Source organism: Natator depressus, chromosome 6 (genome assembly GCF_965152275.1).
Source record: "Natator depressus isolate rNatDep1 chromosome 6, rNatDep2.hap1, whole genome shotgun sequence".
Classification (NCBI taxonomy): domain Eukaryota; kingdom Metazoa; phylum Chordata; order Testudines; family Cheloniidae; genus Natator; species Natator depressus.
This window is the reverse complement of record NC_134239.1, coordinates 82,965,943-82,993,277: the sequence shown is the minus strand read 5'-3', so window position 1 is coordinate 82,993,277 and position 27,335 is coordinate 82,965,943. Positions and strand designations below refer to the sequence as shown.

Sequence of the window (27,335 nt, the reverse complement as noted above, 5' to 3'; positions counted from 1 at the left end):
ATGCAACCCCACTGCCTTCCATGTGTTTGCAAAGGTGAACCTGTCTAGGACTTCGTAAACAACTGATGCATAAGGAGAAAAAACCCAGCTCATTCCCTCATATTAAACTGGCTGTTCAGTGCTAACAAGAGTAAAAACTTGCACAAAAGAAAGCAAATACAACTCTGAATACATACAAAGAGCAGATCTATTCATAAATAAAGTGCCACTTTTTAATCACAGAAATGAATTTTAATGCTTTATAAGTTAGGACAGCCAAAGAACTGTTTAAAAAAAAAAAAAAGGAGTCTTAGCTTCATGGAACTCATCTATACACCATTTAACAAAATGGATTGAGCTAACTTACCTTCTTATCTTCTTTTACTTTGTGAGTTTTCTTCTTCATTTTTTTGTCATCTAACTCTTGATCTGAAGTGATAGCGGGGTTATCGATTCCACCTTTCCAGGTTTCAACTGGAGACAGAAGTGGATCTTCTTCACTTCCACGATGTCTTCCTTTTCTTTTTGTTTTAGATGTGGTAAAAGCCTCATCATCACTTGCATCTGAATGTGTTCTCCTGTAGTAAGATTTTGCTTTACTAAACAGTGTCTTGGATTTATATTTGTATTTTGATGGCCTTCTTTCCCCATGACTCTTTGATATTCTATCAGAAAATCCATTTTCTTCATCTCCTTGCGCATTTATAACAAATGAGTTTCGAATTTTAATAATACGATTCTGACTATCGTCTGGAACTGCATAGATATCATCAGTGAAACCTCTGTGTTTAAAAACAGTGTCAATAGGTTCTGCATAATTATCGGATTGGTCTGAATCTTCTGGTGGTGCCAAAGGCACTCGAGAGGATTGTTTCCTTGGGTTTTTACCAATGCCAGCCTCAATTGTTTTTAGAAGGTTTGGATCCAGTTTTTTCACATTTGCCTTAGGTACAAGCGGCTTGGGTTTTATAGGAGGAGGTACTTTGTGGTTGCGTTCATGGTCATGACAGTTGAGTGGTGTGCTATGAACAGGATACTCATTTCCTTCCAAGTCTAATCGATATTTTGAACGATCGCTAGGTGTTGGGAGCAACTGCACATCATCTCCAATTGGGCTGTAGGGGGGTGGTGCTTCCGTATCATCTTCTGAATCTGGGTAGTAATTATACGCAAGAGAATTTCCTCTGGGAGACTGCAGGAAAACATCTTCACTCGTATGTGTTGATTCTCTGATGCTATCAGACATATAGGAATTTTCAATCATGTTTTTCTTCTCTAATACATCACTGAAGAACAAGGTGAAAACCTCAGTCTGACGATGATACTGAGATAAAGAATATAAAGCTGTAAATTTAGCAGTAATCTCTGTTGCTATATGTTCTCCTTCAGTCATTAATTCCTTGATAGCTTCATTCTCAAAAAAATCTGCCTGGCTATCAGTTACAGCCACCAACTGGACAGGAATAGTGTCCTGTACTTCTGAAAGGAATGCCCGAAGCATTCCCATAGATGCCTTCCTTTTAGCAGAATAAACTAGTATATACCCATGAACTAGTTCATCTTTCCTTACACCAATTGAAGAATGGTATGATAATATGGTTATCTGTATCCGCCTCCTTTTTTCACCTATAATTTTATCAAGCATTAAAGAGTTATTCTGGCCAGCCTGAGCAGCACTACACGAGTGAGAGTCAAGGAAGGGTGAAAGAATAAGATCCACACTAAATGGATCTCCACACATGGCACACATCACAATTCTCAAGTCAGCTTCTGACAGATCTTTAATGGTGGGAACTGGGCTTACAACATCCAAATTGTGTTTAACTGCTTCCAGCACTCCCCTTAGAGCTTGCTTTATTTGAGCCTCATTAAATTTACGTGGATATGTACCAGCAGGCACATCTACAAAAGGACACTGCAACTTATTGGCTAATTGCTGACCTTGGTGTCTCAGAATAGGTAGGTTTTTGCTAATGCTGTCTCTCTGATTAGCCAATATTAACGTAAATGGAAGACTAGCCATATACTTGTCTCTCCTTATCTGAGATGCTTCAGCCCTTATTTTTCCAATGCATTCTCCAATAAAATTGAGGGATTCAATAGAGTTAAACACACAGAAAAATCCATGCGGTTTAAAGGCAGAGGTCCATAACTGACTTAAAAGGTAAGGTGACTTTGCATCAACTGGCCTAAGATCTAGTTCATATATTTTTCCATCTAAGGCATATTCATCATCAGTGGATTGTGTCCGAATCTCATTTGCCAACTCTTGCGCAAGACCATCTTTACCCAAAATGAAAAGATTAACTTTATCAATATTGGCTCTATCATGGTACAAATTTAAGCGACCATGGTCAAGCTGCAAAAGACTATTGGCAAGTAACTGCTCTACTTTAATGTCCATGCAATTTTGGCCACTGAGACAAGTTTCTTTTGTGGGATGATAAACAAATCCTATGTGTTTAAGAAGAAGAGATTCTCTATCAGGTGCAAGTTTCTGTAAAGCTTTGTATCTCGGCTCTTCACTCAGAACTGCATGAATTTCACTCATTTTATCTGAACTGGGTGTTGCATTAAGATCTAGGTCATAGAACAGTTCCGAATGTTCAAAAAGCATTTCCTGAAACTCCTCTTTGGCTTTTTCAACTATTTCCCTCTGATGCCTGCTATATACTTCTTTACTGTCTGCATCAGTGATATATTTGAACGCTTCATCCTCCATAACAAAGCACATAACTTCTTCCCATGGCTGCCCAGGTGAAATGAACTGTATTTTCTCAAGAGTTTTTTTGAACTTCTCCTTCATTTCAACCCTCCTCTTCTCAGATATAAGATGCTGTACATGGTTTTGATAGACTTTTTCAGCTTCTAATGTACTGAGAAGGTCAAATGGAATCCTCCTATCATTCACTTTGTCTATATGGTCGGTTTCATCCCAGGGTGTTTTTTCTAATACAATAAAACAAAGTTGGAAGTCTGGCCTTTTCTCCATTAACTTCAAGGCTTCTGACCAGTTCAGGTGTTCAATCTCATCAAGGTTTGACAGCAATGTGTTAAAAGCTCTCGGTAGTGTATTAATATATTCTTCTCTTCTTTTTCTTATATGTTCCTGTTTAAGCTGCTCTATGTGTTTTGAAAATGTATTTTTGGCCTTTTTTGTTCCTTCCAAATGTATGTACTCCTCGTAATCAGGATGATTTTTCAGTTTATTACTAACAGTTTTCCAAGTTGCATGATAGTCTCTCACAGTTTGCACAAGTTTTTCAAATTTATCTGTTGCAGTAACAACAAGTTGTCTCTGTGTCTTATAGGCATCCAGATACGGAATTATTTTAGGTTTGCCACGAGTTTTATCCATCATTTGTACCAGTGCAGTAAAACATGTCTCAACGTTGATATTGAATCTTGCTGATGTTTCCACTACCACAAGGTTCTTTTTATTTGAAGCAAACGCCTGAACCTCTCTTAGATAATGATCCACACATTCATCACATTTAGTTGCTGCTATTATTATAGGTTTTTTAGATTTTGAGAGCTGGATATAGAGATTATTCACAAATTTAAGTTGATCATCGAATTTCCTATTGCATCCTTGGCTAACATCAATGCATAATAAAAAGCCATCTATGCTCAGTTTCCCTTCAGGCATTTGTTTTTGCTCAAAGTCTTGCTCCAAGCCTAGCTGATCTGTGCAAATGTACATTAATTTTTCTGCTGACTGCAATTTGGAGGCAGCTGCCCGTTTTATATATGGTTGTAAATTCGTACTCCGATGAGGCAAGAAAGTCTGATCATCAATGAACTCAGTCTGTTCAATTACATGAATTTTGCATTCTGTTCCGTCCTCACCACTTTGTGTTACGTCACCCCAGTACAAAAAGTGATCATTATTAACAACTCGTCCTCCAAAGTCAATTGTGCTAAGCACAGAGGTATGCTCAGGATAATATTCATCTGCTTTCGAACGCACAAACCTATTGCACAAACATGACTTTCCAACTCCACAATTACCTTTGTCTTTTTCAGTTCCAGATAGTCCAACCACACTAATAGCATAGGATGGGGGACGAGGCTCTTTGTTTTTAGCCATCATAACTTTCTTCTCATCCTTCTGCACTCATCAAGATAACTGAATGTGATTTTCATTCTGAAAAAAACTCTTCAAATTAAAATTGTATATCCTCGTCTCCAGGATTAATTTTCAGTTTTCCTTGTTTCCCCCATCACCATGAGAGCTTATATATTCAGGATTAGGTGAATCATCGTCCTATAAGAGAAAAAAGTCCTTTTTTAAAATGTTGATTATGGTTTCACTGAATATTTAAGATACAAAATCAATAAGCAAAAGTGAATCAATTTCAATTTACAAATATATTACAAATGCCCTTTTCAAGTTAGGAAGAAATTTTATAAATACTTTAAATAAAACATTTGTAGTTCAGAATGCACCCTTTTATATTATTTAAAGCACCAAAACTTAAACTTGTGTCTGAAAAATTTTCAACTACTGTTGCTAAATTAACACTTTAAACTACTCTAAAAGATGAGAGAAAAATAAATTTTGTGGGGTATTTTTCAGGTTGTTGGCTCTGTGCATTTGGCAGCACTTTACACATAATCAGTTCCATTGTTTCCTTTGTTTGTTTTGGTCTTTCACATACCACAAGGCAATGAAGTGAGCTGTAGCTCACGAAAGCTTATGCTCAAATAAATTGGTTAGTCTCTAAGGTGCCACAAGTACTCCTTTTCTTTTTGCGAATACAGACTAACTCAGCTGCTACTCTGAAACCTAAAAAAAAAAAAAAGAACACTGAATTCTCACCTAGATAAAAACAATACAAAATATAATTCCCTATGGAACTGATGCTGTACAAACTTATGCATCTCTCTAAACAGGTGAGTAGTTCAACTGAAGTTAATGGGACTATTCATATGAATAAAGTTACACGGATGGGTTTGTGTCTTATGTTTGTAAAATCCAAGTCCTACTAAACATAGGAGGAATCTGCATGATAGTCCTTGAATACTTATTTCAGTAAAGAAATGCTTAAAAACAGAGTATAAAAACAAAAGACTTGGTAGAGTAACTAAGGAGTACACACACATACTAAAAACTAATATTTGGTATTTTTTTTTAAATGGACTAGATTTCATAGTTGACAGCAACCCATTTGAGCAGAACAAATCACTAAAAGTGTAGAAGAAAACAAAATGTTATCATCCAGAATTGGGATTTACAAAATAACCTTAATACTGAAATACACACAATCTTTATTTTTTACTTGGTACCACTCACGTTGCTTTCAAGAAAATTAAAGGTTTAGAATTTGTTGTAAACAGCAACAAAAAAATTTTAAACAAACACCAAATATAATGGAGTTACTCCAGGTTCACAATGGTATCTCTGAAACAATAATATGGCACAAAGACTACCACTAACTTTTAGCTTTCTTAACAGATCATCTATTTAGTTTAGAAACTATGAAGTTATGGGGAGAGGGGAAAGAGTAGAGTACATTTCGATAGATAGTCTATCTAATTATGATCCGTTTTGACAGACTTCTGGGAAAACAAGGAGTATCAGATGACACTGGAGTACCACCCATACATTTGTACAGATGTATGGGCTCATAAAACAAACATGCAATTGTGCATGTATAAGCAACCAAAACACAAAGAAAAAATTTTAGGTGGGCTATACAGACTGAAATTCCAATTTTGTATCTCAATTTTGTAATCAGACTTAAATTATAATTTAGTCTTTATTTTTATTACCCTAAGAAATCCATCAAGTACAGTGGATATGAATGATATGATTCCAAGAAAGCTTCTTTAGGGCTTGTTTACACAGGATGTTAGTACACTGCAAATTAATGTGCTGCAGATTTGCACTGTGGCTTGCTGCACACTAATGTCTCATATAGACAAGCTCTCAGTTCTAACAAAAACAAAAAAAAGGTTGGCATAATACATTTCCAAAACCTGCCAAAGTTTAGGTCAAGACTTAAAACGGATAGGCAAATATTAAAATGTATCTATATTTGAAATCCTAAATTAAGATGAGGCAAATAAGAATGTATTGTAAATAGACTAAACTGATGTCAAATAGTCAAGAAATTATTTTTCATGGCTTTATCTTGTAAAACAAATGTAACACTTCAACACAGCTTTCCATTTGACATCTAGATTAGAAAGAACTAAAACTGAGCTTCAAACTGATCAGAAGCAAAATGCTTTCATGTACCATCCGTTGTCATGATACTCACTTACTTAAAATTTAACAGTTTTCACCTACAGTGTTATCTCAGCTATGCTGCTATTACTAAAATGGGTAATTTTAAAACCAAATACATTTCATTAAAAACAAGGAATTTAAACTCAGCTTGATTTCTACATCACAGTGAGTTTTTTGGTCACAAGAGGCAAAACTATTATGCATTTTATTATGCTTGATATTATTTGCCAACAGTCTCTGACAGAAACATGTTCAAAAAGAGTAAAACAATGTAAGATATTGTAAGTTCCTTCTTCCTAGGTTTTTCCCTGTTCTTACAACCCGGAGAATGCAGGGCTAAAAACAAAATGGCTCTCTCAGCAAAACCATTTAGCAAAAATAAATTGGAACATTGTTTATAGATAATACTAGGTTTATTTGTCTTTTAAAGTAAAACACATTATAGTGGCATCATTCACAAGATAAGACTTAGACGCTGAGTCAACATTTTCATTATAAACTACTTTCTGTTCCTCACAGTCCAGTAAAAATTTGCTGTGGACTGAAAGTTGGAATGTAAAGTCTTGGCCAAGGAGGTCTGATTCACTGATTTATTTCAAGACACTATCATTTGAAATCCAGTTAGTTGAAAAAAACAGTAAACAATAATTTCAGTTACTATATCTACAAATTTAAGGTTTTATTTTCACATTCTCCTTTTCGATTTTTAAAAGTTTTATTTCCCTTGTGGCTGTGAGATGGCATAAACAGGATGAAATGAATGACAACACCAAAGACTGATACCAGCTGCAGACAGAATACTGTCAAATGAGAGGTAAACAAACATCATAGAAAAAAAAATCTTCTAAGCTTTCAGTTATAACAAACTTGGAGTTACTCATAATTCTAGCATATAAATGTTTTCAGACATAATTGATTTTTCATTTAACGTATCCCCTTTAATATATAAACTGCACACTAAGTCTTTCCTTCTCCTCTCCTTTTAAGGAATCTGGGTTCAGAACATAATACCAACTTTCAAGTTGTACAACTGAGAAGACAGAGAAGGAAGTTATTCTAAAAGATTAAAGACCTAAGAACAAGAGGAATTAAGAGCTATTTCAACTGGGAATAACAGAATGAAATTAAGGAAAGAAAAATAATTTTGCTGAGTAGCGGTGAAAAGTTCCTGACAGGTGTATTAGACTGATGAAGATCTTTCATGGAAAGTGGTAAAAGTTGCATCAGTTGGAGCGCTGGAGCATTAAGAAGATGGACAAAGGAAAAAATTGTAAGGAGGATTGGCATTAGTAGGAACATGAACTACGTGACCCAGCAGGTCTTTTTCCATCTCATTCATATACAGATATAGCTATAGATATATAGATAGATATCGAACTAGAAAATAACACAAATAGACAATGAAATGCCTTTTAAATAAATACATGAGAAAGTAATAAACCTGTTAAAGAAATAAGCTGACTATACATTATGATTAGGCGTTTAACAGACCATTACTACCATATTGTTCCCTAAAGGGAAGCAAGATTTTCTTCTAAGTACACCAATATAACCCTACCTCTAAATGTTCCATGTTTACAAATTTTGTAAACTTACAAATGTGCATTTTCTATAAATTCATGGTAAGATATGAGTTATAAAGTCTTATTCTATTCAACATAAAATAATTACACTGACGTATCATTAAAGATCTGATTAAAAGATGAATTTCTAGAAACTTTCCCTAGGGTTTTTGATTGCTGTGAGTTCAGACCTTTGTTTTGTTTCATTTCTAAAATCCCCTACCTTCCAAGATTTTGGGGTTACTAAAGGATTACAGAGTTTCTATTTTTGGGTCCCTAAAAGAAAGGCTTTGTGAATTAAAGTAGACTGAGGAAATGCATGACATCATTGCAAAAAGAGTTGCTTTGAATTGCCTATGTCTTGCCATGGGACTGAACGGGTTTTTAAATTTCAGAATGTAGTTATAAAAAAAAAAAAAACCCATAACATATGTTGTGATCAGTATCTATTCACTTCTACTAATTTTTCAGAACATCATGAAGATCAAAAGCCTAAACTTACCCTGATAGAAGATGGTTAACTTCCAGAGCTTTCCCTGCAGTGATGTCACACATTTAAACTATCTCCTTCAATGAGTCCTTCCTTGAGGTATCTGAAAATGAACATATGATCCATTAATACTTTCAAAGTTATAAAGACATAAGAAAACCAGCATTGGGCTAAGGTACAAAACTTTATTTTATTCATCAGAAAGATTTATTTTAGTTTAAATCTATAAATACATGAATTACATTTTTTCCACATATATGTACCTTAAAAATACTTACAAGAAATATATGTTTAAAATACAGTTATATATTACATTACAAGTTACTAGATATGTTTGTCATTAGGAAGTTACAGTGGGTTATAACAACTGGAGCAGAAAAATAAAAGCATCGCTATGGCTCAAGATGAAAAACCCTCAGCTTTTGGATACAAGTTTTTTTATTTTAATCCTCCCCAAAAATTGAATTTATACCAAGGGATGCTGCAATAAAGTAATAAGAGAGGAAAGGGTGTTACACTTTTACTGTGCTGTCCTTTGAAAAAAGGACATGAACAAAGGTTCATTTTTTCCTGTCTCTGGTGGTGATTCAGTTCTTAATTAAGTATTAGACTGGTTTTATTTTATTTTATTTTGGGGGTGGGGGAGGGTATACAATGAAACCTTGAGTCCTGGGAAACATTCACTAGGTTTTAGTGTTCAAGGCTGGGTATGAACTATATTGATGATGCATATACCAGAGCCATTGAACCACCAGTATTCATTTCATTACTTTCAGACATCTCAAGATGTTCCAGGATGTTAGTTACCAAGAGTTACCCTTAGGTGTTACTTATGACAGCCTTTGTAAAATGAGTTGATAGTCTCAGTCCATTAGGAATGCTTGCACTACCTCTGACCATATTTAATCTTAAGTATCCAAGACTGCCAATTGGGCACCTTTCATAAGCATTAAAAAATTTAGTAAGAGTGACTATAACCAAACTGAATTATTTATTTAAAAAATTGAAAATGTGTAAATAACTTCAATAAATTATTTTAAACGGTTAAAAACCCAGAAACACTGAACCAAGGAAGAAAACATTCAGGCTACATTTCAGGAAATAAGTGCAACACAGGAATAACTAACAAGAATAAATACAGAAACAAACTACCAAGAGAGGTGGCTTGAACACTAACATTGCAGGTATTTCAAGATCAGAGAAGATACTAGGTTGAATGGAACAGTAAGTAGTAAAGCGAAATAGATAGCGGATGAGACTGGATGATCCAAATTTTTATTTGTTTCTGTTTTCTTTATTATATGAATTCTAAATATATCACATTACATTTTTAAAGAGCAATACAACCTAATTAATCCTATAAAGAAACTGCTATCCTCATTTTACAAACTGGGATGGACAGAAAAATTAAGTGCTTTGTCCAAAGTGGAACCACCCCCCCCCCCCAAAAAGGCAAAACTCGGCTTAAAAAACAGGTGTTCCAAGTTCTCAGTCCCTTTCTCAATCCACTAGATTTTCCATTTCATCTCTGACTGACTACTACTACACTCAGCTTGAAAATCCCTAATTCTCTTAAGATTTAACATAACCTACAAATTATTTCCACTTTTAAAAACAAAACACCCCACAGAGCTCTCAGGATGGGATCTTGTATTCCAATTGTTCTAAGAGTAACTATATTTTGACTGTTAACAATTTCACATAGCGCTCACCAAATAAATTTACCATTTGCTATTTTTAAATTTCTTTCTAAAATCCTAGGAAGCATTTTTATGACTATTACATTACTGTATTCAGATAAAAAGTTAACTACAAGTGGATGTTACATTCAGGAACCACCACAACATGTGTTGTCTTGAAATCTCAAACAACTGTTTTATGAAGACACACATGTTGGCAAACAGTAATGGTTCAAATTACCATCATTATGGAAGTCTGAACTTTTTTTCTCTAAATTAGTCTTCTACTACTTAGCTATTGGTCTTCTACAGAAGATTTTCAAATATCTGAAAGACAACTGTTAAATTTAGATACAATACCATTATTTAAACAGAAGCAAAAAGTAAAACAGTAACACAAAATTAGACTAGGCCTGATCTTGTAGTAATTGTGCAGGAGCAACTCCCACTAAAGATATTCATGCTGCTCAACAAATGTTTCTCAGTGCAAAGACTGCAGGGTCAGGCTCTCCATTTACAGATAACATTATAGTTACTCAAAGACCACAAAAGTGTTGCTGGAAGGAAGATTACCAAAGGGAATTATGGGGAATTCAAGACAGAACCTGCAAGATAATGGGATAAAGGAAGTGATAAAGAGGGAAAAAAAGAAAAATCATAATTAGAGGAAGAAACTGTGAAACTGAACTAAAACCAGTTTGGCATGTGGAAGAAAAGAGAATAAATCCAGTCACTAAAAGGACAGAGAAAATAGTGGAGCAGAACTCAGCAACCCATATTTATTGTGCCACGTAAATCAAGTGTCCTTTTTGTTTAAGGAGGAATTATGATGGATGGCCTAGACCACAGTAACTAAAAGTCAGGAGATCTGGGTTCTATTTCTAGTTCTGCCACTGACTTTTATGACCTTGGGCAAATCAAACATCTTTGTCTCAGTTTCCCTCTCTGTAAAATGAAAATAATGCTTACTCACATTTGCAAAGTGTTTAGAGATCTATGCATAAAAAGCACTCTCCAAGTACCAAATATTATTAACTATTATAAAGAGATACTTAAGGCCAAATTTTACCTTTGAAAACATTTTGCAGTGCCTGGGATTTCTAAAAGTGTATCATCAGTAACAAATGTTATCTTCCAGTGCTAAAATAATTGCTCACTATAGTAGTAGGATAAAATTATTGTAGATTTACTCAACATTTTCTCTAGTAACTGCCCATTTACAGTAGAACATCTCTATGCACCCCTCTATGTGACTAAATTCTGAAGTCACAAATTACTCATTCATTCCAGACATCCACTTAGACAAACTTTTATTCTTTCAATAAAGGTAAATTCACATTTAGAATCAACTCTGGAAGCTGCTTTCTATAAAATTTAAAGAATACCCCACATATTAGTCTATTAAAAATAATAAATGTTTTAAAATTATATGTAAGGCATCCTCCAGGAGTGCCACTATATTTACCTTTAGTTAAGGAAGTACTTTTTGGTGGTCTGATAAGATTGTCAGCATCCTTTAATACCTTTATTAAAAGGAATGGAATTATTTTTAGTAGCATTATTCTTTAATAAAGATGCTCAGAAAACCCAAATATATTAATATGGTTATGTAAACTTCATAGAGAAATTTTCCTTGAAAGTAAAGACCTATGGGACAAAAAAAATTTTCTAGCTTTAACCTCAAAAAACAAATTCTGTTTGTTTATACCTGTGCTAACAATAGGATTTTAAGACCATTTGTTCTGAGCATAAAATATTTAATTGGATTAATTATGTTACCCATGCCACACCTTAGAAAAAATAAAGCCTAACACCACAAAAGAAGAAACTTGGCTGTAAGTTTTTCATTTTATTGCGTTGTTCACAATTGCACTATTAAACCTATTTACATTCCCATCAAGCTTATAAAAGGTGTTCTAATAATTTGCATATTCAGTGTTTAGAATGTTATTTCCCCAGATTAAAAGCAACAAGCTAGTGATAACGTAACAAACTCTTAAAGTAGTGTTCTGACACTGTATGATGTACTATATGGCCGCTAAAAATATCACCACTATATTAACTGCACACTTACTATGTTATAGTAAAATTACTATATTTAAGTTGTAGCATATTACCATAAACAAAACCAATAGTTGCAGGAAAAGAATATAAGCGCCCATGTCAAAAATGTACCTGGATGCTCATTTATAAACCAACAAGTTTTAAATATGCACTGTTAATTCTTTTTTTTTTTTTAAAAGCATAATTCTGGGATTATGGTAACTGTTGTCACAGCTGAAAACAGTTTTCATACCACAGAACCTTATAAGGTAGGACACCGTGACATCAACACAATAAAAAAATACCACCTATTAACTCCGCATTCATTTATGACATGGGTATTCCAGTATCAGTGCTGTAATTCATTTCAATAGTAGTGAAAGCCTTCCAAAGACACACAGTTAAAATGGACGTTCGATTGATCAGCAAATGCAGTGATCCATTTCAGTTTTATTCTGCAGTGCACACTTTTAAAAAAAATTCTGTCAATCTCCACTACCTAAGCAAAAAAAAATTAATTATCTGTGTGAATCTCAACTTAAGGACACACACACACACACACACCCCTCTACGACTATTTTGTTTTAGACTTAAAATGTTTGACTCCCACTTATTAGATAAATCCTTAACACTGGATATACCAAAAGCCTCATATCCAGAGGGGGCAAAAAAGGGGGGGTAGCTTCCCATTTTTTCTGTTATTGATCCTAAATTTTTTTAACAGATCCAGTGTTTCACCCTCCCTATATCATGCATCTGCAGCACCGTACTGTTATTTCTATATGTATCTCTGGAGCTTTCCTTGGGTGGAGAAAGTCTAAAGGTTACACCGGTGGAAGGGATATAAATGCTGTAAATTGCAACATCTTATCCTGGATCCCCTATTTCAAAGGCTTAAAACCCACCTGGTGGAAAAATAGAAACGCACACACATCATTAAGGGAGCGAAGTTTGCTGAGATTTAATTTCAAGGAATTTTTGAGGCGTGAGAGAAGGGGGCGAGGGTGGGAGAACTGAGAACAGTTGAAATCCATTAGAGAAGGGGAAAAAAGAGAAAGGAAGAATTAGGAGGAGGAAGGAAGGCGAGAGGACGAGGAAAGCTCCCCCCACAACCGTGACCAGCTGGCAGCCTCGTACGGCAGGCTCAGACCCTCCCATTGCTCAGGCCTTGCCCTTCACCTGTCTGGGACTAGGCAAGCTCACTCCTCTCCCGCCCTCCCCCGCGCGTAGGTGCCGGGCGGCGCTGGGGCAGCCGGCTCCGGTTCCGCCGCTCCCAGCGGGCAGCCGTCCCGGCTCTCCGAACTGGTTACACCCAGCGGCGGCGTCAGCTCCCGCTTCTCCGCCGGCCGGCCGCGGCCCCCGCAGCCCGGGGTGGGGAGCCGGGTGAGATCCCAGGGGGACGGATTCTTTCCCCTACCTCGCGCGGTCGGGATCCGGCTCCTCCGCGGCGGCGGGGGTAGCAGCATTCCCGGGACGCGCTCTCCTCGCCAGCGGCTTCTCCTCCCCGCCGGGCTTCCTGGACTCGCCGGCCCTCAGCGCTCTCAGCCGCCGCGGCCCCGTCCCACCTCCCCGGCGCTCTCGGCTCAGTAATGGCGGCCGCTGAGCCTCCCCGGCTCTCGCTTCGCTGACGGAGTCTCTCTCTCTCTCTCTCCCCCTAACTTTACCTCAGCAGCTTCCCTCCCGCTCCCGCCGCCGCGCGCTCCCGAGGCCCGGTTGCGCGTGCGCGGGAAGAAGCTCTGCTGCTCCCGCGAATTTCCTGGGAAGCTGGGCGGACGCGCGCCTTCCCGCACTCCCAGTGCGCGCATCCGTACGGGCGCGAGCTGCTGAGGCTGATTTACTCCCTCTTGGCTAAATGGCTAGTCCAAGGAACTGGCAGAGGTTGAGCCTCCAGTTCTAATCCCACCTCAAACCCTAATTAAGGGCTACGTATGCGGCCCTGGACACCAGACACTTAAGCCCAGCTTTTTGAAAGTAGCTGTCCAAAGCATTGAGCAGATGAAGATGGTCTTTTACAACAGGGGAAGGCAACCTTTGCCCACACACCCCATACTCCCCTCTATAAAATGGGGTCGTGACACTTGCCTACCTAGTAACATAATTTGGGAAATTTAATTCACGCAGGAAAAAAAGCAAGAATTAAAAGTATGAGGGCACAACAATCAGTATTACAGCCTATGAAATTTCCTTAACACTTCCCCTTCTGAGACTGTTTTCAAGTGCTTATAACTTTGCCAAACTATAACTGTTTGGACTGAGAATTCCAACCAACACTTGCTGCTCCTCAAAGTCATCTAAGAAGTCAGTGGACACACCGCCCCGAAGAAATCTGCCCAGAGACGTGATCTACAGCTGTGGGTCCTTTTCCGTCCTTGCCCGAACTTTCTCCTCTCTGCCCCCTTCTCCACTTTCCTTCTCCTGCTGTGATGGATGGCTGTCTTAGCCAGCATCAGGAGCAAGCTGACAAGGAAATCTTGCAACTTTCTGAGGCTACAGCTTGGGGGTGAGTGAATAGGGAGGTGCAGGGAGAAGTGTAGCTAGAACCTCAGTAGGAGGTTCTGGAGGAAGGGCTGCAACCTGATGCATTCTGTGTAGATGTGCACCAGGTACACAAAAAGGACAGTTGTTAGGGGAGTTTGTGTCTGTGAACCACACCAGGTACACAGCTGTGCTCAGGGTTCTATGAAGGAACCGACAACCATAGGCAATGTATGGGGGATGATGGGGCATGCAAGGTCAAGTTCACCTCCCCCAGATTTGTGCTTGGCCTGCCAGGGGGAAGGAAAAGGGCTCTGTCCTTGTCTCGCTGCACCTGCCCCCTGGCACACTCAGGTCCTGTCACTGGCAACCAGGTCTGGTTGGGGACCAGCCACTTCTCACGTCCACTGCTCCTGGTTGCCGCTCTGCGAGAGCCAGGGTGCACAGGCACATTTCCGGATCCCTCAGCCCCTGTCCCCAGCAGTCGGGCCTGGGCAGCGGGCAACCTACTGCCTCTGCAGTTTGGCTCATGCAGGCAACCACTGCGCTTCATAGAGCAGTGACCCAGAGCAGCCAGCTTTAGCCAACATGAGAAGCGGCTCCTTCCTGGGCCCGGCTGCCAGGGAGAATGGTCAAATGTGCCAGGAGGCAGGGGAGGAGGACAGAGCCCCCCTCTCCCCTGCAGCTAATTCTGGTGGGGCAGCGAAAGCATGGGGGCCTAGACTGGGCGCAGAGCAGGGAGGTCATTGGGCAGAGGAGATATGTGGGATGGTCACATGTCCTTCCCTTTAGATTGTGACCCCCCAGCATAAGGAGGCACAAGTTGTCTATGCCATTGACTAATATCCCTGGCAAGCTGTGGGACCAGAATGGAGTGCAGACTGGCCCACTGGGGCTCCTCGCCCTCCTTCGGTGGCAACAAGTCCCACCACTCGGTGTTGGGGCAGGACACAAGGGCAAGGAAGTGGATGGTATGAAGCACAAGTAATACAGATGTTTCCTGGGCCCAGTTCAGAGGCAAACCAGCTGAATATTGTGCATTCGGCTCTGGTTGCATGTTTGGGTCAGCCAGGGAGGCTCACAGGACAGGGACCCATTGATCAGTTCCAGAGGGCCAGGGTGGACAGCCTCATGCAGTGGTTAAAGACCATAGGGTCCTCTCAGACTCTCCTATTATAGTCCAGGAGGTCTCAGACTGGTGGTACCAGCCAGGACCAACCTCCAGTGCACCAAGGGAGATTCTACCACCTGCACACACAGATGGGGGTTATGTAGGAGGGGTTCTGAGAGGAGATCCTCCCGCTAGGTGGCTGCCACTTTCCTGGTTGCAGAGACTAGCTTCCAGGTCCTGGTGGAAGACTGGCAGCTCAGAGGTCTGAGGGGACACACTGGTCATACTGGAGTCCTCAGAGGTGGTGGAGGAAAGTATGCACCAGCGTGCTCCACCCTAGACTACCTGCACTGTAAAGGAGACTCTGCAGGACATGGAAATGGCAGGCAGGGACCTGGCTGCAGTTGCAGACCAAGCCCTGCCTTCCCTACCCCAGGGGGAGACTCAGCACATCCACAAAGACCTGGTGCAGCCTTGGTCAGAAAGACTGCAGGATTATCTTCTGGGGACCATCCAGGGTTCCCAGCAGCAGGCTCAGTGTGGTAAATTAGTTCCAGAGCATCTGATTGAGCACCAGTGCCCTCCCCCAAAAGGGAAAGGTACCGGAGCAGCCCTGTCCATCTCTGCAACCGGTGACCAACCTGGCCTTGTTATTGACCCAATTCTCCAGGGCAGTGATGAGCTGCCAAAATCTTAACAACCAGTTCCATCCTCACCCCCCAAGGGGGTCATGGCCCACCCCTGCCCCCCCGGGACTCCTACCCCATCCACCCCCCTCCCCTGTCCCCAGAACCGGGCAGGAAGGTCCCGTGGGCCACCGTAGTGGGTGCCCACCATGCCCTGCCCCTAAGAGCCAGAGCGACCTGCCGGGGGACGAAGTGGGTGCTTACCTGGGGCGGCTCCCAGGAAGCATCCAGCAGGTCCCTCTGGCTCCTGGAGGCGGGATAGCGTAGCTAGGAGGGGAGCAGGGGGAGCAGCTGCTCCCCCCACCAGTCACATCAAAAGTGGCACCTTAGGCACCAACTCCCTGGGTGCTCCGGGACTGGCGCACCCATGGGGAAAATTTGGTGGATGCAGAGCACCCACTGGCAGCTCCCCGCCCCACGTCCAGCCCCAGCTCACCTCTGCTCCACCTCCACCTCCTCCCCTGAACACGCTGCCCCGCTCTGCTTCTCCGCCCCAGCCCCCCAGGTTTCCCGCAAATCAGCTGTTCATGCGACAAGCCTGGGAGGGCTGAGAAGCAGGCAGCGGCTTCGTGCTCAGGCCCAGGGAGGTGGAGGCGAGCTGGGGCAGGGAGCCGTTCCCCTGCACATCCCCCGAGTTACCTGCTGCAGCGCGGGCAGCCCTCCTCACGCCCCCCCGCCCCAGCTCACCTCCGCTCCCCCTCCGCCTCCCTGGGCCTGAGCGCGAAGCTGCCGCTTGCTTCTCAGCCCTCCCAGGCTTTCCGCACGAACAGTTGAGTCATGGGAAGCCGGGGGGTGGGGCGGAGAAGCAGAGCAGGGCGGTGCATTCAGGGGAGGAGGCAGAGCAGAGGTGAGGTGAGGTGAGCTGGTGCCAGGCAGGGAGCTGCCGGTGGGTGCTCTGCACCCACCAAAATTTTCCCCATGGGTGCTCCAGCCCCAGAGCACCCATAGAGTCGGTGCTTAAGGCGCCACTTTTGGCCGGTTGTTAAATTTAGAAGCCCTTTTAGAACTGGTTGTCCCTTGCGGGAGAACCAGTTCTAAAAGGGCTTCTAAATTTAACAACCGGTTCCAGCGAACCGGTGCAAACCAGCTCCAGCTCACCACTGCTCCAGGGGGAAGGGATCAGTGGCAGAACGGTAGATGCCCAGATAGAGTAGCAGACCTGTACCCCAGCTGATGGCACAGAGAGCAGATTGGAGGGCACCCACCTGCCACATATCACTGAGATATGTGGGAGGGGATGAAGCAAAAGGGGTCAAGCTTGTGAGAGGACAGACAGAGCCTGTCCCCTTTAGATCCTGCAATGGAACCCAAAATTCCTGAGTCTCAACATACCTCTGCTGCCAGCAAACATCTCTGAAACCCACTGACAAAGTGTATCATCCCCTTTTAATGCTGGTCTGCATAAAAAACCACCCTACTACTGCTATCAGTCACTCTATTAGCTCAAGCAGCAGAAGCGTATGGGAGTGTAAAGGTTCCAGCCCTGTCAATGATCCACGTGGGTGTCCATACAATGCCAAAAAATTGAATTTGTTTGGGTTTTTTTCAATTTGCCTTTTTAAAATCATAGGAAATTAACAGAAACGAAAACCACCAAACATTAAGCCTGAGAAATCAGGCATTCCCTAATTCCAGCATTTCTTAACTTTTGAGTCCTTAACTTGGCAGACTTAATAACGTTCTTTTGTGCATAATTATATATACACATATTATAAAATTCTGGAAAGAAAACAGGAAATTAGACAGCTAGTTCAACAATCTTCTAATCCCTTCTGAAGACCCGCTTCTTCTGAGTTCTTCTCTACATGAGAAAGTTACACCAATTTAACATCATTGGTTTAGAAACCAATTTCGTAAATTGGTAAAAACTACTTGTGTGAACACTTTCAGTATAAGAATACCCATACCAATTTAGCTTACATCAATTCCTCACTGGTTTAAGTTAAATCAATATGATCCACTTTAAAACTGAAATGAAAGAGAGTGTCCACACAAGAGGCCTGAACCAATTTAGGGTTTTTTAAACTCACCACTACAGCATCCTACTTTTCTGACTTTTGAATTTTTAATCTTAACTCTGAATTGCCTGACTTTCAAGTGCTTGGGGTATTTTTCTTTTTCTGTTTTGTTTAAAGTTTACAACTTGAGCATTATAATTACATTTTACATTACTGTATATCAAGTTACAGTTTAAATTCGATCTGAAAGTTTTTGCCTCATATTTTAAGAAAACTTATTTGTATAGCTTTCTAAAAGCATTGAAATATTGTTTATCTGAACATTTTAAAGTAATGTAATTTAAAGGAATTTTTAAAAAATGTTTTATCCCATATATTTGTGTATAAGGCAACTCACATATGAACCACCCATTTTGCCTGCAATCTGAATGTTAAAGTCATTCAGGGAGTAAAATTAACACAATATGAGTAGGTTTATATTTTTATATAAACCATAGTACTAAGTGGGACCAGGAAATATCAGGATAACCTGTCCAGCAAGCCCATACCTTAAGAATATGAAGATGAGGCAGGCTGCCTGAATTAGGAGCATATGAAATCATCATTAGAAGTTGCAGTCCTTCAGAGCTTCAGTAGGATTGTCCCTTCTGCTTACAGGTCTTTGGGGAATCTCCTCACTCAGATATGGAAGCAGAGTGAGTTAACTGCCTCTGCAACACCATTTCCTTGTGCCCCCTCCCTCAGTCCCACCAAGAATGCTCCACTAGAGAAAGGGGCAGAGATTGTAAAGTCTCTTTGCAGGAGTGGAGTGCAGTAGAGTCAGGGGGAATGCTCATTCTTCTTCTTCTGACTCATGGTATCTCAAACAGATTATTAAGAGAAAGCTGAAAGCCTACAAGAAATGGAAGATGGGAAGGATCTGTAAAGAAAGCTACCTCTTGGAGGTCAGAAGGTGTACGGGAAAAGTGAGAACTGCCAAAAGCCAAGTAGAGCTAGACCTTGCAATGAGAATTAAAATAGTAAAAAGTTCTATAGCCATAAAAAGAAAACAATGAAAGAAATGGGACCCCTAAACACTGAGTATAGAGTAGAGATTAAAGATAATCTTGGCATGGCCCAACACCTAAATGAATATTTTGCCTCAGTTTTTAAATAAAGGTAATGAGCTTAGGGGTAGTTGAAGCAGGAAATGAGAACATGGAAGTAGAAATTACCACATCCGAGGTGGAAGTCAACCTCAAACAGATTAATGGGGCCAAATCAAGCGGCCTGAATAATCTCCATCCAAGAATATCAAAAGAACTGGCAGATGACATTGCAAGCCCAATGGGAAGGACTTTTAATGAATCTGTAAACTTACGGGTCACTCTCTGTTACAGTAATATGCTGTTTATTGCTAATTATCCTTTGTGCCTTCTTTGCGACACAAATCCCCTTTGGAAATGCCACAGTACCTCAAGTGTCTCACTCTTGGGTGCCTGGCATTCCATGAAAGCTCTGTAACTCATTGGCTAGTTCTATCTCTCACTAAGGCAACATGACGTGAAGAGGAAGCAACAACTCATTGCCATCCCCTCTCTCTCTCTCTCTCTCTCACACACACACACACACACACGCATTTCCTTCACTGGCAGCAAGAGGAGAGGAGAAGGTAATTCATGTCTTTATCCATTCCCTCCCCCTTCTCCCCCAACACTTCTGGAAGGTTAGAAATGCAGTCTTGCTTACAAATCATAGAGCAGACCAGCAACATACACACTCCTGCCACTGGCATAGTATTTTCTTCATTGCCTTTACTTTTCTATCACTGCTTTCTTTCCATAATGGTGTAAGCATGGTGTCTATTGGTTATAAAATACTGTATTATATAACTAATAGACAAAATGCTTACAACATTGTTACTACATGGTTTAATTAATTATTACTACATGGTTTAATTAATTATTGTAGCATACTAGCTAGTATTTTTGAAAGGGAAAACAAGTCAACCTGGAAGCACAAAGTATTTATAAATTACAGAAATGTTATTTAATTTCTGATAGGAATCACTTAGACATCTTTAGTTACTTAATAGGCCCACAACATCACAGAGACTCACAACCAGGGATTCAGCTATAGTGGAAAGACAGCACCCCCAAAAACCTATTGGTTTCCTAGTTATAAAACATAAAATACCTTTCCAGTCCCAGGGAAGGTATTCCCTACATCCCCCCTTTTGCTTTCACATGGCTTGAATTATCATTTGTTAATTATGCTATTGCATTCACCTGTATCTTTGAGATATTTGCATGATTTGCAATTCCCAAAGGAATTTCATAACTAGTGTAAATCATTGCTCAGAAGCCAGGTTATGCAAAATCAAGCATACTTTTACTATGATGCATCTTCGCAAAGAATTCTTGACATGTTGTATGTAAACAAAAAGTGCCATTTAGTAAACCATTAGGTTACCATAGCTCAGTGTTTAGATTTGCAGAAATAAATTAGTAGGGCTGTCTTGTAAAATAACTGTGGTGTTTTCTCAGTCTTATTATTATACCGGAAATGAACTGTCCCATGCTAGAAGAATTATTGAGCAAAGAGGACCAGTAAAAACTCAAGAAATGCTCTGTATGTAATCATTGATATGTGCATCCATAAATAGTCATTGTAGGAGATTGTAGGCTTCTTGAAAATATGATAATTTGTATATATTAATCCCTCCTTTACTGGCTTTTTTTGGAGTAGGGTTGATAGTTTATCTGTAAAAAGCTGAAGTGTCAGTAAAACTTAAGTATGTCAATAAACTATTTTTATATGGATTGTTCATTAAAGAAAATGAAGAGTTTTGTAAATATTGTAGGATATAATTTCCATGACAAGATCCTGGTCTTAAGTGTAATCACTAAGTGATTTACTTTATCGTCCCATTGCTTCACTCTAGTTTTGACAACAGTGAGTGACAGAATCATCACTCTTTCCCTATCAATACTCAGGAAACACTACGTTTATTCAGTTAAAGCCACAGGTTTAGGAGAGACTTTTGGCACAGCATTGCCTTGGTGGTGGGGGTGGACTACCGAGACAGACTGTTGTTCCTCTGTTAGGCGAGTATAAATCCCTCCCTCCCTTCACTGTGTGTTCCACACTTCAAAATAGCGAAGCTTGTTCTCCCTTGTGCTCCCAGATAACTTTGTGGGCCAATGAGGTGGAGCCATAGACCCATCTTTGCCATGCACCATTAGGGAAATGTGTTCTCCCCAGGAGTGTACAGAAAAAGCAGTTTTTGGGAGCTCCTTAGGGAACTGCAAATAACCTTGCTTTCCATGAGCACACAATGGGAGGAGAGTTCCTTTCAGTATTCTCCTGGACAACCCCTGCATGGATCCTGTGAGTGGTGGCTGCTGGATACATGTAAACCTGAATGCAGTTGTCATTTCCCTGACTCCCCCAACCCTAAATCCACACCGTTAATGGGCAATATGGAGCCCAGCTCCACTGCACACAGAAAGTGTGGTGTCCAAATAGTCTAATGGTTAGCGCATGAGACTGGGGCTTCACAGACCTATATTCTAGTCCTACTTAGGCGGGTCACTTACTCTCAGTCTTCCCTCTATAAAATGGGTATAATACTTATCTGCCTACCTCATTGGGTTGTTGAGAGGATTAATTAGTTAAAATTTGTAGGGCAATTTGAAGATTTAAAGTGGTATTTAAATATTATGTATTTATTATTATTCCTGGCCAGTGAGACCCAGAACTGCAGTGGTTTCACTACTCTGAGAGCTTTTCATAGCCTCTGCTACCATGGATGAATTTCATCATCCTGAAGAAGGTTGCATACCTTAGTGTGAAAAGAAAAGACAACATAGGGAGAATCCAAAGAACAAAATAAAATGCAGAAAACAAATTCTTCTGAAGAAAAAAATCAATAAGTCTGAGAGGTTAAATAGATACCTAGCAGTTCAAAATAAAGAAAATCGAAGAAAAAAATGTAAGACTAAAACGCAAAACAATTAAAAATATTGTCTGAAAAGCTTGACTGTCTCAAAGATCATCTGCTCTTGCCTTAGAAATATATTTTTAAAAAAATTGCACAATGCCAGATATTTAAAACGTCACCAGAGGTTTCACTTCACATAATATCTGTTCTTCATTTTATTTCGCAAAATTAACCAAACAAAGGTTTAGCCAGGGATCTTGCATGTTTTTGATTTAGAGATTTTACAGGGAAAGTTTAGCACTTCGCAATAAGCCAATAGAACCTAAACTTTCATGGTGTTTTCAGAACTCTACAAGAGGTAAACTTTTACTTACCCACACACAACTGAAGAGTAGGCTAGCCAATTATTTGTTTGTTTTATAATAAACCAATCTTAGTTTCAATTCCAAGGCCCTGACTACCTTAATCCAGCATCAGAGAAATCTTGAGTACAGTACAATGGAATGCAATGCACCGGTGGCACTCCCCCCCGCCACACACACCCCCTGCACCCTCTTTAGGAGGCTCAGGGTAGTCACTGCATTAGCATCCTTCTCAGCCAACACAGCCAATTGTTGTAGCCTGTACTGAGTTGGATAGCCATTCCCATAGACTTCTTGATAATTATGAATTATTTCAAATCAGGTACCAGTCTGGTGCAGGAGATGGAGGAAGGATCTTTGTGAACAAACATGCTTTTTCTCTTGCCTGCATTCTTACTGAAGAAATCAATGAGTGAGGCTTTGGCAGCTGCTGGTGAGAGATTACACTTATCACAGGTGAACAAGAAAAGGGCTGAGAGAGGCAGATACCAAAGAAGACTCCTGGGGACAGGGGTATGAAGGTGGTTTGCTGTTACCATCCCTCCCTCTCTGCTTTCATTCAACTCAAGCATTTCTATTTAGGTGCACATTGCTCTTTTTGGGGAGGAAGGAAGGTTAGGGAGAAGATGGTTTCCTTTAGCTCTTTCTGTTAGATAATTGGATAGTACCAAAATATTGCAGCCCCTGATGCCTCGGGGATACAACAGTCCAGGAAATGGGTTGATTTTATTTGCCGAATGTTTTAAAGCTATAATTGAGGATTTCTCTGTATGAAATAAAAAGATGCTAAATATGCCTTAGGAGAGGTGGTGGAAAATGTTTAGACACCATTCAAAACGATTGCAAACACTGTAAGGCTGCTATGCATGCAGATGACCTAACTAAGCATATATACTCTAAATCCTCATTTGACTGTAGTATTGTTGGTCAAATCCTAACCAACACACCAAGAGGTTTTGGATGGCCAAATTATAGAACTTTCAGATATTAGCCCCTTGGCTCTTACAACATATGTAATTACTAAAATCATTATTTTCAAAAGTCTTTTTTATAGGGAAAGTATTTTCTTCCCCTCCCCAATAAGAATAGTTAATTCAAATACTTTGGTATTTTACTATCATAAAAAGAACTATTGCCTCAAAATTAAACCCATTTGGTGGGTTTTAAGGGCTACAACTTGAATTTATGGAGTTCATTTTAGAATTTGAAAATAATACATTGTATACAGATTTCTAATATTAAAGCACTAATTGTAAGGATATCCCATGTCCTCAGAAATAAGAAAAATTGAAAACCTAATAGGAACAAAAAGTACTTACCCACTAGCAGGGAGGAAGGTATAGCTACAACAGTCAGACATAAAATGGCAACTCCAGGGCTGCTGTTCCCATTTGTCTCTCCCAGGTTTAAAGGGCAAGCTCTGAGAAAAGCATGCTGGAAGAGGTTAGCTATTAAGAAAGGAACTGCATTTTTATGTTTGCAAGGGATAGATGGAAAAGGTCTTGGGTTCTAAAATATCTTTTTGATAGTATGCAAGTGTAAAAGAACTAGATACTTTTTGGGCATCCACTTGGAGTTAACCTTTAATGTACCATAGTACTGTAATTCTGATGCATCATAAGACTATGTTCTAAAAGTAATTGCTTTGGAAGAGAGCAAAATGAGATCAAATAGGAAACATACCTGTTATGATATTTGTTATTAACTAACTAGTATTTCCTGATTAATTATTAAATAAACTTACATCCTGATCCTGCAGCCTTTACTTAGTCAAATGTCCCATTGGAGTCAATGGTAGTATTAAAATGTTGGGTAGGGATCACACCAATTATTTGTTAAATCATATGTAAAGAGATAGGAGTGGTGCAGAACTACCAACATATGCTCTGATCCTGGAAAGAGAGCTGTGTGCCCCCTGATTGCATGGAGCCCAGCTGATTTCAATGGGGCTTCCTGCAGCCCACAGGAGTCCATACGCATTGTTCTCTTTGCAGGATAAGGGCCATAGTATACTGGCAGGCTTCAGCTGATCTCACAAAAATCTTTATATCTAGGGTTCCGGGCTCTGACGCCAAGGCGACTCAGCAGAAAAGTTTTGTATGCCAACTTCTTACTTTCTAAATCATAATTTTAAAACAAATATAAAATAAATGGTCATCTTGGCAAACAAACCTTAAAAAAAATGTTGTCAAAACACAAAAGTTATTTGCACATATATAATAAATGGAACATGTTTTGGAGTTTCTTTTGTTTTTGTAAATGGTTTAATGGGACTTTATACAGACATATTTGAAGGCACAGCTGCACATATTTAAGTCACTGTGAGATGGATCAGGCCCTAATATTGTTTAAGCAGTAAGTGCATTCTTATCAAAAGCATTGGCATTCATGCCACTGCAGGTATAGGATTTTGTTACTGCATTGTAAACCACTGTGATCACGGGCTTCATATCTTGATATAAATAATTTTTCTACCATACACCCAAAAGCAAATTTGGAAAAAAAACCACCTATGTCTCAAGAAAAAAGGAGAAAAGAAAAAAGTGTTTGGGGTCTGGTTTAATTCATTCCGCATCTTTAACTAAAAGATGTATTCTTTGCAGTGAAATTTTCCTGCCAAATCTTAACAGGAAAAAATGTAAAATATTTTTTGGCAGCCAAATACCTGTCTTTACCCAGGCAAGATTCCCATTAACTTTAGTGGAAGCAGGAGCAGACCTTAACAGAGACAACAGGACTTGGTCCTTTCAGCCTACAGTGTAAATAATACCTTTAGGTATTTTCATTTAAAACAAGTAAATGTAACTATTAAATGTATTCTTTACAAGTGTATTCTTTCTGCATGTATTTTTTTTCCCCTATTGAAAACGTATGCAGATCTTTAGCATATAAAAATTGCAGAACAAGCTGATTTTCATCATAGACTCTACTGGCTCTTAGATGAAAAAGGTCCCTAAAAATTTCAAATATAGACCCTAACATCTCATGCAGCTTTCTTCTTTACCCAGTATATGAGTTCAGGACAATGAGCCTATTCTTGCAAACCTGTATGTACATGGGTATGTTTTATAAATGTGAGAAGACCTATTGCAGTCAAGGGTATTACTCCCTTGATTATGGACTTGTTGCCTGAATGTGTTTGCAGAATCAGTTCAATAAGTACCCCTTAACATAGTAATTCTTGGCATAAATTATGTGACTCGTTCTGCTTTGTCACAGTTTTACAGACCTATTCTTCTCTTGATGATTTTTTGTTTCCTATTAATTCTCTCTCAGTGGCCCCTGCAATGTCATTTTCTGTTGCATATTGCCATATATGTAGGTCTGGCTGGCAAGAATCATAGGGTGAAATCCTGGCCCCATTAGAGTCAATGGAAAAACTCCCACAGACGTCACTAGGGCCAGGATTTCTCCCAGAGAGTCTGCTAGAGAACAAGTTGGTTGCAGAACTCTTATATGCCAAACCACAGATGTTATAAAAGGAGATATTTCCCCTTTATTGCTGAGCAAAGACAGATTACAAAACTTTCCAGAAAACTTGATCAGGCCTTTTGTCTGTAACAAAAATCACGAAAGCTTATGCTTAAATAAATTGGTTAGTCTCTAAGGTGCCACAAGTACTCCTTTTCTTTTTGCAAATACAGACTAACACAGCTGTTACTCTGAAACCTGTAACAAAAATGTTTATTTGTTCTATTATTAAAATGATTTTTTTTTACTAAACCAGTTAATAAATGCTTCCATAGCTCCTTACAATTGTTTTTTATTCTCGCCCACTCTACCCTTCTACACATACAGAAAAACACCTGCCATGGTGTGCACGCACGCTCATGCACATGAGCACACACAGCAATGGTACAGCAAGTGGCTGAAAAGATCAGCTGTAATTGTTTTGCTGGTAGACAGCTGTTCTCCTCCTTGAGTACCCCTCATGAAACTGCCAACTTCTCCCTCCGACTATGAATCTGTTTTGAATACATGGAGGTGTGACACCCCTGTATCTCTGGCCACTGAAACAATGGGAAGGAAGTGTTGGGTGAACAGTAAATATAAGCATTGAGGAATTTATAAGAATACCTCATCCATAACAACGTTGAAATGGGAACATAAAATAGTCTTTGCAAGTGGAACGAGTATGTATGTACTATAATCCCATTTCATCAAACAACTTGACAAATTTATCACCAAATTATTTTGCAATTAGGGTACTTTCCCTCTACTACAAAAGTCAAAATGAATCATATTCCAATCATTCAGGGACTTGCGCAATCAATCAAGCTTTGGATCTATTTTATATTATAATTTTCAAAAATATTTGCCTTTTTGCCAAAGTAAGCTAGAGTAACTGCTCTATATTAGACAATGCTTAGTGATGATACAACATTATTATTTATTTTTACAAATATACCAAATAGCAACATTTATTTGGGTTTTTGTGGAATTCTGGATACTACCACTACAACCAAAAAATGAGTACATTCCGCAAATTCCTGTTTACAAAAAAAGTGTCTCTCCCCCGTGCAGCTTTTTTGCATTCCTTTGTGTCTTAAGGTCAGAATGGCCAGTTCAGTGAGAAGGTGAAGTTACACAGAAAGAGGTTGTCCAAGATCAGAAAAACAAAGAACTTTTATTCATGAATAAAAATATTTAGAAGATATTTCAACAGTGGTAAAGTATAATTTAGAACTATCCAATACTGAACCAATCAACATTTTATAGGAGTGACTGCGTCTCAGACACATTAATTTGACAGCTGAAATGTGACTTGAGCACACCCTGTATTCATCCTTCAGCAGCAGCTCTGCTCTCACAGGGCTGGCTGGGCTCAGCTCC

The 27,335-nt window shown here is 39.7% G+C and overlaps 1 protein-coding gene across 2 annotated transcripts in view; it reads right to left on the bottom strand.

The window, feature by feature from the left end:
• The window catches only part of ARHGAP5 (Rho GTPase activating protein 5), a 76,280-nt gene extending 62,637 nt beyond the window's left edge, over positions 1-13,643 (bottom strand). Inside the window, exons 1-3 of one of the 2 annotated variants that reach the window (XM_074955826.1) lie at positions 13,406-13,643; positions 8,279-8,369; positions 347-4,246 (exon numbers count right to left, since the gene is read on the bottom strand). In XM_074955826.1, coding sequence (XP_074811927.1) covers positions 347-4,072 — 3,726 coding nt within the window. In that variant the 5' untranslated portion in view covers positions 4,073-4,246; positions 8,279-8,369; positions 13,406-13,643. The remainder of the gene's footprint in view (positions 1-346; positions 4,247-8,278; positions 8,370-13,405) is intronic. The other variant, XM_074955827.1, reaches the window with a different exon arrangement.
• Positions 13,644-27,335: the final 13,692 nt, after the last annotated feature.